The 12,852-nt window shown below is 40.8% G+C and overlaps 1 protein-coding gene across 18 annotated transcripts in view; it reads right to left on the bottom strand.

Annotated features, from left to right (window-relative positions):
• nedd4l (NEDD4 like E3 ubiquitin protein ligase) overlaps positions 1-12,852 on the bottom strand; it is a 418,746-nt gene that overhangs the window by 81,887 nt on the left and 324,007 nt on the right. For 17 of the 18 annotated variants that reach the window (XM_073064158.1, XM_073064157.1, XM_073064163.1 and 14 more), the window contains 3 exons: positions 10,960-11,083; positions 8,018-8,197; positions 5,207-5,278 (listed from right to left, as the gene is read on the bottom strand). In XM_073064158.1, coding sequence (XP_072920259.1) covers positions 5,207-5,278; positions 8,018-8,197; positions 10,960-11,083 — 376 coding nt within the window. The remainder of the gene's footprint in view (positions 1-5,206; positions 5,279-8,017; positions 8,198-10,959; positions 11,084-12,852) is intronic. The other variant, XM_073064156.1, reaches the window with a different exon arrangement.

The following is a 12,852-nucleotide window of genomic DNA, read 5'->3' as shown; positions in this document are numbered from 1 at the left end:
AGTAGCATAACTTCTCACATATAACACTTAATGTGGGACGGAACAATAGTGTAGTGGATAGCACACTGCTTTACAGTACTGGTAACCCGGGTTCAATTCCCGCCACTGTCCTGTTTGTATGTTCTTTCCGTGACTGTGTGGTTTTCCTCCAGGAGCTCTGGTTTCCTCCCACAGTCCAAAGATGTACCTGTTGGTAGGTTAGCTGATCATTGTAAATTGTCCTATGATTATGCTAGGGTTTGCTGGGCAGCGTGGTTCGAAGGGCCAGAGTGGCCAATTCTGCACTGTATCAAGAAATAGATTTGAATCTAGAATCTTTGGTCATATGAGATGCGTTGTGTTATGAAATGTCTGGAAGGCATAATGAAAGCAGATCTATGAACAATTACAGGGATAAACATACACCCAGCCTTTCAGCAAATGCTCACTTCATCCTATGATAGAATAATGCGAGCAGCTGTTGTTGAAAAGTTACACAACTTTACTTTTATATCACACAGCTGAAGGGGATTACGGCATAAAAAGTACTGGTGGAATAAATGACATTTTGTTTCTTAGCACTTATTAAAAGTCAGTTATTTTAAGAGCTGCTTCATGCCAAATTTCTGACCACAAATTCCAACATGAAATACATCCATGAAGGAGGAAGAAATCATGTTTATACAGTTTGGACTTCTGGGAAAGGAAGCCCCAGGAACACACACCAGTTTTCACTGAGGGATCAGAAGTGGAAAAGTTGAGCACTTTCAAGTTCCTTGCTGACAACATCTCTGAGGGTCCATGCTAGGCCCAACATATTGATGCAATTACAAAGACACCAGCTATATTTCACTAGGAGTTTGAGGAGATTTGGTATGTCACCAAAGACTACAAATGTACCGTGGAGAGCATTCTAACTGGATGCATCACCGTCTGGCACGGACAGGATTGGGAATGTTGTAAATGCAACCAGATCCATCACGGACACGAGCCCCCACCGCCCCAGCATCCAGGACACCTTCAAAAGGCAACATCCACCACTAAGGAACCCCATCACCCAGGACATGCCTTCTTTTCACTGCTACCATCAGGGAGGAGGTACAGGAGCCTGATGACACACAGTCAACATTTCAGGAACAGCTTCTTCCATTCTGTCATTAGATTTCTGAATGAACGATGACTTCATGAACTCTACCTACTTTCCCTCTCTCTTTGCATTACTTAACTTAATTTTCTTTTTTACATATACTCCTTACGGTAGATTAGTTTTTATCACTATGCATTGCAATGTACTGCTGCCACAAAACAACAAATTCCATGACATATGCCAGTGATATTAAACCCGATTCGGATTCTGCTGAAACATAGGAAACACAGCAGGCAATTTGGATTCTCCGAAGCTACTGAACAAACAATTTACATGGGGCAGTATGGCGGTATCGTGGTTAGTGTAACACTATTACATCTCTTGCAACCTGAGTTCAATTCCAGCCACATTTTCCGCATGATTGTGTGCGTTTCCTCCAGAGGACCGTAAAACATAGGAGAAGAATTAGGCCATTCGTGCCATCGAGTCTGCTCTGCCATTCCATCATGGCTGATTTACTATCCCTCTCAACCTCATTCTCCTGCCTTCTCCCTGTAACCTTTGACATCCTGACTAATCAAGATCCTATCAACGTCAGCTTTAAACATATACAATGCTGTCTGAGGCAATGAATTCCACGGATTCACTATCTTCTGGCTAAGGAAATTCTCTTTATCTCTGTTCCAAATGGTTGTTCCTCTATTCTGAGGCTGTGCCCTCTAAACTCCACCACTATAGCAAACATCAATTCCACATCCATTCTATCCAAACCTTTTAATATTCCATACGTTTCAATGCCATCCCCTACTCGTTCTTCTAAACTCCAGTGAGTACAGGCCCAGGACCACCAAATGCTCCTCATATGTTAACCTTTTCATTCCTGGAATCATTCTTGTGAACCTCCTCTGGACTCTCTCCAGTGCCAGCACATCTTTTCTTAGATAAGGGGCCCAAAACTCTCACAATATTTCAAGAGTGTTCTGACCTATGCCTTATAAAACCTCAGTATACATTCTTGCTTTTTTATTCTAGTCCTCTTGAAATGAAAGCTTACATTGCATTTGGCTTCCTCACCTCTGACTCAAGCTGCATGTTAACCTTTAGCGAATCCTGCACGGGGACTCCCAAGTCCCTTTTCACATCTGAGTTTTGAATTTTCTTCCTGTTTATAAAACAGTCTGCACCTTTATTCCTTCTAGCAAAGTGACTGATTATGTACTTCCCTACATCATATTCCATCTGCCAATTTCCTACACTGGACTCCCTGTTTCCCCAACATTACCTGCCCCTACACCTGTCTTTGTATCATCCACAAACTTGGCCACAAAACCATCAATTCCATCATCTAAATCATCGATAGATAATGTGAAAAGAAAGGGTCCCAACACCAACCCCTGTGGAACACCACTAGTCACTGGTAGCCAACCAGAAATGGCCCCTTTTACTCTCACTCTTTGCACCCTGCATATCAGCCAACCTTCTATCCATGCTAGAATCTTTCCTTGCTGTATCTTCTATCCATGCTAGAATCTTTCCTTGCTGTATCTTCTATCCATGCTAGAATCTCTAAAATAAAGGCAATTATGCTTTAACGGAGTAGATTGGGCTGGATGTGGCTGGAAATGTCACCTTCGCTCTGTGTACCTGTACTTATATGAGCCAGATATGTGCCAAATATTTACTGTTGCTAAACTAAACCAAAGGCATGCTTTTGCTGACCTGCTATCAGTGAGGGCTGGTTGGTGAGCAGGCTTCATGTAGTCGAACACAGAGTCTCAATCACTGCATTAACACCCCCCCCCCCCCGCCACCAGGTGCTGAGAGAAAGGCAAACCCAGGAGTGAAGCTTTAACAGCTGAGAAAGCTGTCCCTAATTTAAACAATTTTTACATATTTGACATTCAAAAACAACACAAATCCTATTGAAAATGTAAATAATTGAAATAAAAAATTGTTAAAAATCAAAAAAAGAAAAATCAACACTATACAAACCAAAATTTAGAATAAATGACCAGAACTCCAGAAGACGAGGTCCGATGGGTGGAGGTCTGGGGCCTGCATCCAATGTCTGCCAATCTGCTGGAACGCTAGAGGCCAGAGGCGGCCTGTCCAGGGATTAGAGGACTGCGTCTGTGTGGGGGAGAAGGGAGTAGTGGGGCTTGTTTTGCTGCTCGGTGTGTCCTGTGATGCCCTGCCCAGCATTGCGGGTAAGCTATGTTGGCGATGGGATGTGTGGTGACACTTGCAGCTGGCTCCAGCGCATCACTAGGTTGCAACGGTTGTTAACACAAAAGACGCAGTTAACCGTATGTTTTGATGTACATGTGATAAATAAATGAACATGAAATCTGAATCTTCCCTTTTCCTTTGTAAACAACCCAATTCCAACCCCAGTTAAATTCAATGCAATCTTACATCAGTTTGGATGGCATAAATTCCAACAAGCCAAGATGATTCCAACATCTTCAAAAATATCAAGGCCCTCCAATAGATCCCAAATGAAGCCCAGTGACAGAACAAGCAGCGGCATATTAACGAAGGGGGCAGAACTATTGTCGAGAGGTAAGCACAACACTTTACAGTGATGGTTGTAAGATGAGTGTTGAATTCCCTCTGTTTCCTGTCAGAAGTTTATACGTTCTCCCCGTGACCACATGGGATTCCTCCTGGTGCTCTGGCTTCCTCCCGCGATCCAGAAGATCTATGGTTAGAGTTACTGAATTGTGGACATGCTATACTGGTGCCTGAAGCATAGCACCACTTGTGGGCTGCCTAGCACAATCCTCACTGATTTCATTTGATGCAAAATGAAGCATTTCAATGGGCACATGACAAGTAAAACTAAACTTCCTATCTTTCAGTAAAACTCTGATCGTCCGGAATCTATTTGTTCAGCAGTATCAATGGTTTGGCATCTGCCCCGGTCATTAGATCCTCGTTATCTGTGTATCTGCTGTTCAGAGGTCCATGCCGTGTCTAAGGGTTTGTGGACTGGGTGCACAGCTAAAATCGGGGTCAGGACACCGTTAGTCAGGAACGTGGGCAGGGTGCCAGGGTCTGGACAGCTTGCTGGTGTTTGGAGTATGTGTCACATTCTGCAGCACTTGCATTTTTGACCAGCTGAAAGCTCTCCTTCGCACATTCCCTTTACACCAGGGACTCCCAGCCTGGGGTCCACAGACCCCTCGGTCAATGGTGAGGCTCCACGGCACAACAAAGGTTGGCTTAACAAACCTCTGCTCGACCCAGTTTGTGGGTCAGCTTCACCGTCTCATTAAAACTCCGCCTGTTCTCTCCAGCGTAATATTGATAAAAATGTGTTGCTGTAAGAAAAGCGATATCCAGAGTGCTGAAAATCTGTCAACCAGCATCACTGACGTCCAGAGGATGCAGATCATTGGAGTTTTATTGTTGTCACTGAAACCACCTTGGTTCCGGACTGAAGTGCATCTGCACATTCTTTATGGGGAAGCCTGAGTCGCCTCTCACATATGTGCAGACACACCTGAGTGCAGAACCAAGTAACGGATTCAGCTGGATGTTGCTGCTGTTGAGGTTCGGCTGCTGCCTAGATAATCTGTCAAAAACAATGTACGGCACCTCAGGGATCAATATCCTGATACCTTCAATTCACCAAAAAGGAGAAATGACTACTGATCTAAACAATGTACTACAAATATGCCTCAACCTACATAGGAATTATTTCTGCACAGCAAACCGTGGATTTACAGACTTACACAACACGATGTGAACTTGGGAAGAATTTCCATAAAAAGCTTTACAATAGTTTGTCAAGGTTTTATGGAAATAATTCAAATAGCAAAACACATTTACAAATTCCCAAGAACTACAGGCGAGATGAGCAGGGATGAAATATGGTTAATGTTCCAGGTCTGAAACCAACATTACTCTCTCTACAGGTATTGTCTGACCTGACCAAGTATTTTCAACTTCTAATTCAGCTCCAGCATCCACATGGGTTTCATTTTGTATTAGTATTTATTCGCACACTTGGGATAGATAAGAGAAAGAAAGCCAGTATAAGCTATGAAATAGCGTTAAAGCAAAGGTCTTGCAAGAAAGTAATAAAGTTAAAGTAATCAACAGAGAGGCACAGGAGATTCACCCAAAAGTATTTACCGTTGAGGCTGGAGGTTCACCTTCAATACCATCTGTCGCACTATAGGAACGTATCCTTGCAAGAGATTCACTCTGGGAAATGCAAGAAGTAACGTGAAGTTGGTTACAAAATTTTCAATTAACAATATTATAGCTTCAGTTACAAACTGCCTCTTTTACTGGAGTAACCAAACTAATAAACCACTCTGTTTCAGTCCTGCAGGATCCAAATCTGCAATTTCTATCATCAGATGTACAATACCATAATTCTGCTCAATGAGTCCGCTCTGCCGTTCCAGCATGGCTGATTTATTACCCTTGTCAACCCATAATCGCCGTAACCTTTGATGCCCTGAATGACTTGGCCTCCATAAGGGAAACAGATTGTTTGCAAACACTATCATTCCTAACTGCCCTTCCAACTCACTGTTTCTGCACCATTTGTTTCTGCCTTCAGACCCTTACCTGAAGGTTTAAAGTAAATTTATTATCGAAGTACATTTGTGTCACCATATACAACTGTGAGATTTATTTCTTGCTGTCATTCACAGTAAATCCAAGAAGCACAATAGAATCAATGCAAGACCTCACCCCAACAACACGGACAGCCAGCCACTGTGCGGAAGGCAACAAACTGTGCAAATACAAAAAGAAATAACAACAATAATTAATAAATAAATAAACAAACAAATAAAGAAAGAAGGAAAAAGAAGATGAGATGAAGAGTCCTTGAAAGTGAGCCCATAGTTTGTGTGAACAGTTCAGTGATGGGACAAGTGAAATTGTGTGAAGTTATCCTGACTAGCTCAACAGCCTGATGATTGAGGGGTGATAGCTGTTCCTGAACTTGCTGGTATGGGTCCTAAGTGCTCCTGTACCTTCTTCCTGATGGCAGCAACAAGAAGAGAGCATGACCTGGGTGGTGGGTGTCCTTGATGATAGATGCTGCTTTCCTGCAACAGCGATCCATGTATATGTGCTCAATGGTGGGCTGGGGATTAACACAGGAGAAGTATGTTCACTCATAAACTGTCAGCTAGACAGTGCTGCTGTTGAGATTAAGCTGTTGGCTAGATAACATATGAGGAGCATTTGATGGCTCTGGGTCTACGCTCACTGGAGTTCAGAAGTATGAGGGGGAATTTCACTGAAACCTATCGAATATTGAAAGGCCTAGATAGACTGGACTAGGAGAGGATGTTCTGTATAACGGGGGAATCTAGGACCAGAGTAAAGAATAAAAAGAATAAGCCTCAGAATAACGAAAAGTCAATTTATAACAGATATGCAGAGGAATTTCTTTAGCCAGAGTGTGGAAAATCTGTAGAATTCATTGCCTCATATGGCTGTGGAGGCCAAGTCATTCGGTATATTTAAAGAGGTGGTTAATAGGTTCTTGACTAGTCAGGGAGTCAAAGTTTACAGGGAGAAGGCAAGGAGAATGGGGTTGAGAGGGATAATTTATCAGCCACAATGGAATGGTGGAACAGATTCAATGAGGCAAATAATCTAATTCTGCTCCTATGTCTTGTGATCTTATTTATTATCTGTCAAAACAATGTCAGTTACCTCAAAAATCAATATCCTGATAACTTAAATTCTGCATGAAAAGGGAAATGACTACTGATCTAAACAACATACTTGAAGTATTCCTCCACACACCAAACAGCAGATTTACAGACTTCTACAACATTGTGAAGTCTTCGGTTTATCTTGAAGAATATCCATATCACTACCATTTCCTTAAGAAAACTCTTTAAAAATGGTAGCTTTGCCAGTGCTGTTTACTTCCACTGAATGGATAATATGTACTTTCTTATTCTGATGTTACATTTAAAATATTGCAAACGTAAAAGCATAAAAAAGAGACAGGTGTATGATCCATAAATACACCACATTAACACAAGAACAGCTTTGATTCTGTTCTCAATTTCACCATTTCTGTTCAGTAGTTTACATTGTTCAAAGGAGCTTTATGCAAGTGTGCATGGATTTGAAAAATAAATCATTCATAAGGTGCAATTATTATTGATATACTTAGAACTACAGAAGCAGCTTCATAAATACAAAGCATTCTGCAATGCCAACCACTCTTAGAATTACAAAAATAACTTAACTTTTCAAACATCTTCCACAAACTTGGAAACCTTAAGGAAAAGGAATGAAAAAAGGAGCAGGAATGGGACATTGCATGGTTTTTTTCTTGCTCCGCCTGTCAAAGACATCATGGGTGGCCTAACCATGTTTTTTATGAAATGATAACATTTGTTGAAGAGATAAATTTATTAAGTAACTACAGCTGATTAGAGTTTTTCATAATTTTTTTCATGAAACAGCAAACAACGCCTGTGTGATGTGGACTATCAAACACTTATGGTTCCCACACGATCTGTCAGCTCCATGTGGTATCTGCAAGGCAACACCATACCCGCTTCTTGACAGTTATAAACTTGATAAAGAAGTAAGGTGTTTCGATAAAAATTTCAATATTGGCATCTCTTGGTCTGTGAAATTAATTTCAAAGTTGTACATTATGAAATATCTCAACTTCAAATTATGTAGACATTATTAATTTTGAAGCTCTGAAAAAAAACATGGACTTCAGGCCATTGTACAAAAATCCAGCAAAATTATCAGCATGACCCAATGAGCTGCATTACCAACAAATATCTGCATGGAAATGGTACTGAACCTACTTTTCTGTTTATGAATTCCAGAGTTAAAACAAAAAAGAGAAGTGTGTTTTGACAAGTGATTTTGCAAAATAAAAAAATTGGTGAATAATGTGACAGATTTGGACAAAATTCTGTTGCTGAAGTGACAGATACTCACAGGATGTGGACCAATTTCTTCCCCGTTTGACTCTGAAGTAACTTGCAATCTCCTGTTCAGCTCATCAGAGAGGTCTGGTTGGCTGCTCTCTGATGCACTGGGTGGAGTGGTAGCAGGGGGTAAGGGTTGGAAGAGTTGATCGGCATCAAGAAAAGATTCTTCAGAGATGGTTTCCCATAGCTGTACAACAAAACATATAAACAATACTTGGTGATAACATATCACAAATATTCTCCAAATTTAAAGCTAAATGTTTCTGAAATATTCTATAGCATTCGCAGGAAGTACAGTGCAGTACAGAAAACACAAGACTCAAGTTCAAAGTCAATTTATTAAAGTATGTATATGTTATCATATACAGTGCCTATAAAAAGTATTCACATCGCCCCGGAAGTTTTTATGTTTTATTGTTTTACAACATTGAATCATAATGGATTTAATTTGGCTTTTTTTGATACTGATCAACAAAAAAAGACTCTTTCATGCCAAAAGTGAGAACAGATCTTTACAAAGTGATCTAAATTAATTACAAATTTAAAACACAAAATAATAGATTGCATAAGGATTAACCACCCCCCCCCCTTTAATAGTTTACCCTTTGTAGTTGGATACAGTCCACTCTCACATCCCTTCTTTTCATTAGTCCCACAACCTCATCATTAAATATGACAATTTACCATCCTAGATTTTCGTTGTCACATTCACACTTACCTGTGTGAAAAAAATACTTTCTGATTTAATTTCAAATGAACCAGCTCTAATATTAAAATTATACTCCAGCTTTACAGAATCGGAGGAAACGCATTTTTTTTCTCCAAACTCTCTCTCGGCCCTTCAAAACTGTACAATGCTTCTCTTTTTCAGTCCTATCTTGGCCTCAACTTCATCAAACTACAGAAATGCTAGCATGGGTATAACTTCCGGTTTAACCACGATGGTTTCCTATAAATTTTCTATGCAAGTCTCAACCTATCAGGTTGGCGTGTCTCACAGAGATAAAGAAACTCCCGCAATCTTATCACTACCCTGTTGTCCCAGGGCACTGTTAGTCAGCCAGCCTTAAATATAATGAATTTATTTGGTAGATACGCCCAGGATGTTTGAACTGTGACCACTTGGTGACGCTGTTTGTGATATCTGGAGAAAAACATGCTCTGTGGGTTTAGCTTTTGCTGAACAACTATTCATTTCTGATGATAGGTGTTGCCTATCTTGGTGAACTGCATGCAGAAGAGATTAAAACTCTGAGTTTCAATAGTACTGAAAGAACAATGAGTCAGCTCACAGAACATTCAGACTTCCATCTCATACCTTAATTACTTATCTAATCTTCTAAATCTACTCAACATTCAAAATTGTTTAATGTCATTTCCAGTACACAAGGGTAAAGGAGAACAAAATCTTTGTTACTCCGGATCTGATGCAGCACATAAAAAGCACAGTAAGATAAAGAACACAATAATAAAAAAATACAATAGGCAAAAATACATAAGATAGCTTATATACCTAAACTGATTGTATGTTGTTAAAGTGACACTTGATACAGGAGTGTCTGTACATAAGGTGATTCCGACAGGAAATGATAAAGTCGTAGTGGTGGTGTGTTTGGTCAGTGAGTGGAGGTGTGGATCAGCCTTACCACTTAAGGGAAGTAACTGTTTATGAGTCTGGTGGTTCTGGCATGGATGCTGTATAGCCTCCTCCCTGATGGGAGTGGGACAAACAGTCCATGAGCAGGGTGGGTGGGATTCTCCATGATATTGCTGACTCAAGAATACAGGCGTTCAAGCCATCCTGGTAACCGAGTGTAATACTTGGCTTGCCATTTTTCAAATGAGAAATTAAACCCATTAAGCCTGCCGTCCCCTCAAGTGATTTAAGAGACCTCATAACGCCACTGGGAACAACAGAGGAGCTTTCTCCCATGCCCTGGTCAATATTTATCTTTCAAACAACTGGTACAAATTGGCTGTCACATTTTCTACCTTCCACCGATGTCTACACCTCATTGGCTTTCCGACATCATCGGGTCATAAAAACACCACATTAACGCAAGCTATTGATTTCTCATCTTTCTGGTTGGACAGCTTTGTTGTTCAGCTTTGCCACTGATGAGGTTATTGAAATAAAAATAATCCATCAAGTTGATTAGAAATATACAGTGATGATTACCTGGAGGTTAACATGGTTGCCACGTTGTCTAAAATGGACATGAAAAAAAGAGCAGTCTTAACAGTCCTCTCTATGCTGTTATTATCCAGAGTTTGTGAAAGTGGCATTTATGTTACAAAATGGAATATTCTACGTTAATTCATATTTAAATGCAAAAAGATTTTTAACATGAAAAATCTTAATTATAAAAGGGATTCCCATCTGCAGTCAGCCTATAATAATATTTCCATCTCTCAGCCTCTTTTTTAATTAGGAACAATTTAATTCAACATTTTAAAATGTTACACCTATAAATTATCATACAATTAATTTTACTTTGCCTTTCACTTGTTGGGAAGTGAGTGGTTGGGGCAGAACATACCGAGACTTATGCTTAACTAATGTTAACTACCTGGCAGCATGATAGAGTAGCGGTTAGCACATCACTTTACAGTACAGGTGGCTCATGTTCAATTCCCACTGCTGCTTGTAAGGAGTTTGTATGTTCTACACATGACCACGTGGGTTTCCTCCCACAGTCCAAAGATGTACTAGTTGGTAGGTTAATTGGTCATTGTAAATTGTCCCGTGATTAGGCTAGGACTAAATTGAGGGTTTACTGGGTGGCACAGCTTAAAGGACCAGAAGGGCCTACTCCATGCTATATCTCAATAAATAAAAAATGTCTTTAGAAGGTGCATACTGAAGGTGAAGTAAATATTGAGCACAGTTAATATCAGACTCACTGATTTACATGCACTATAAAGAGAAACTGTTTTTGGATTTCTTACATCACCGCCATCCCGAATATCTGTAGTCTCCAAATCTTCACTAATGTGTCGACGTGACCGAAACACTCTGTGAGCTTCTTGCTGGATTTGCCGAATGTTGTTGTCGGACTCATTTTCTACATCTCTGCCAAATATAGAGAATGAGTTCTCATGTGAGCAATACTGATCACCATGTAAAACTTTTATTAAAAAAAACAATGGCTTAGATTTTGGGCAGAGAAGCACTGATTGCCTCAGCTAAGTAAATTCAGAATCAGAATTAAATTTATATGATTAACATACAGTACTGTGCAAATGCCTAAGGCAATAGGGTATCTAAGACTTTTGCACAGTACTGTATTTGTCAACATGGAGCAGAGAGTGAGCTTGTAAACCTGGTGGGAGCAAAAGATGTTGGGAATGACGAGGCTGGAGCGCCACGGGAGGGGTGTTTGACAGATGTCAGAGAAGGAATGCCATGGGTAGGGGGAGGGGGGTGCAGATGGAGACACACCCAGTCATGAGGCACCAGGCAAAGTCATTTTATTCCAGACAATTGGTTATTGATCATTATCGATTGTCTCTTGTGTTTCCTGCTCCCTCCCCTCTTCTTTTCCCTTTTCCCAACCATGATTCCTTTTTCCCTGCTCCCTTCCCACTCTCAGTCCACAATAGAGAGATCAAATATGATGCCAGAATATAGTATTAATGGTAGGACTCTTGGCAGTGTGGAGGATCAGAGGGATCTTGGGGTCCAAGTCTATAGGATGCTGAAAGCAGCTGCGCAGATTGACTCTGTGGTTAAGAAGGCATATGGTGTATTGGCCTTCATCAATCATGGAATTGAATTCAGGAGCCGAGAAGTAATGTTGCAGCTATATAGGACCTGGGTCAGACCCCACTTGGAGTACTGTGCTCAGTTCTGGTCGCCTCAATACAGGAAGGATGTGGAAACCATCGAAAGAGTGCAGAGGAGATTTACAAGGATGTTGGCTGGATTGGGGAGCATGCCTTATGAGAATAGGTTGGGTGAACTCGGCCTTTTTTCCTTGGAGCGACGGAGGATGAGAGGTGACCTGATAGAGGTGTATAAGATGATGCGAGGCATTGATCGTGTGGATAGTCAGAGGCTTTTTCACAGGGCTGAAATGGTTACCACAAGATGACACAGGTTTAAGGTGCTGGGGAGTAGGTACAGAGGAGATGTCAGGGTTAAGCTTTTTACACAGAGAGTGGTGAGTGCGTGGAATGGGCTGCCGGCAACGGTGGTGGAGGCGGATACGATAGGGTCTTTTAAGAGACTTTTGGATTGGTACATGGAGCTTAGAAAAATATAGGGCTATGGGTAAGCCTAGTAATTTCTAAGGTAGGGACAGATTCAGCACAACTCTGTGGGCTGAAGGGCCTGTCTGGCTGTAGGTTTTCTATGTTTCTATATTTCTGGAGACCCATATCAGAATCAGGTTTATCATCACCCATGTCATGAAATTTGATTTTTTTTTGCTGCAGCAATACAGTGCAATATTGTTACTGTACTGTGCAAAATTCTTTGTTTTGTTTCAGCAGTACAACGTAATACGTAAAAATGACTATATTACAATAAGAAACATAAATAAAGTATGAAAAGAGAGCAAAATAGTGAGCTCATAATTATGGACCATTCAGAAATGTGATGGTGGAAGGGAAAAGCTGTTCCTAAAACATTGGGTGTGTGTGTCTTCAGACTCTGGTACCTCCTCCCTGATTGTAGTAATGAGAAGAAGGCACGTTCTGGATGGTGAGGCTCCTTAATGATGGATGCCGCCTTCTTCAAGCACTGCCTTTTGAAGATTTTGTTGATGTTGTGGAGGCTATGATGGAGCTGACTGAGCTTACAAGCACTGCAGCTTTTTGTGATCCTGTGCAGTGGAGTCT

Source organism: Hemitrygon akajei, chromosome 13 (genome assembly GCF_048418815.1).
Source record: "Hemitrygon akajei chromosome 13, sHemAka1.3, whole genome shotgun sequence".
NCBI lineage: Eukaryota > Metazoa > Chordata > Chondrichthyes > Myliobatiformes > Dasyatidae > Hemitrygon > Hemitrygon akajei.
This window is presented reverse-complemented; position numbering and strand designations above follow the sequence as displayed.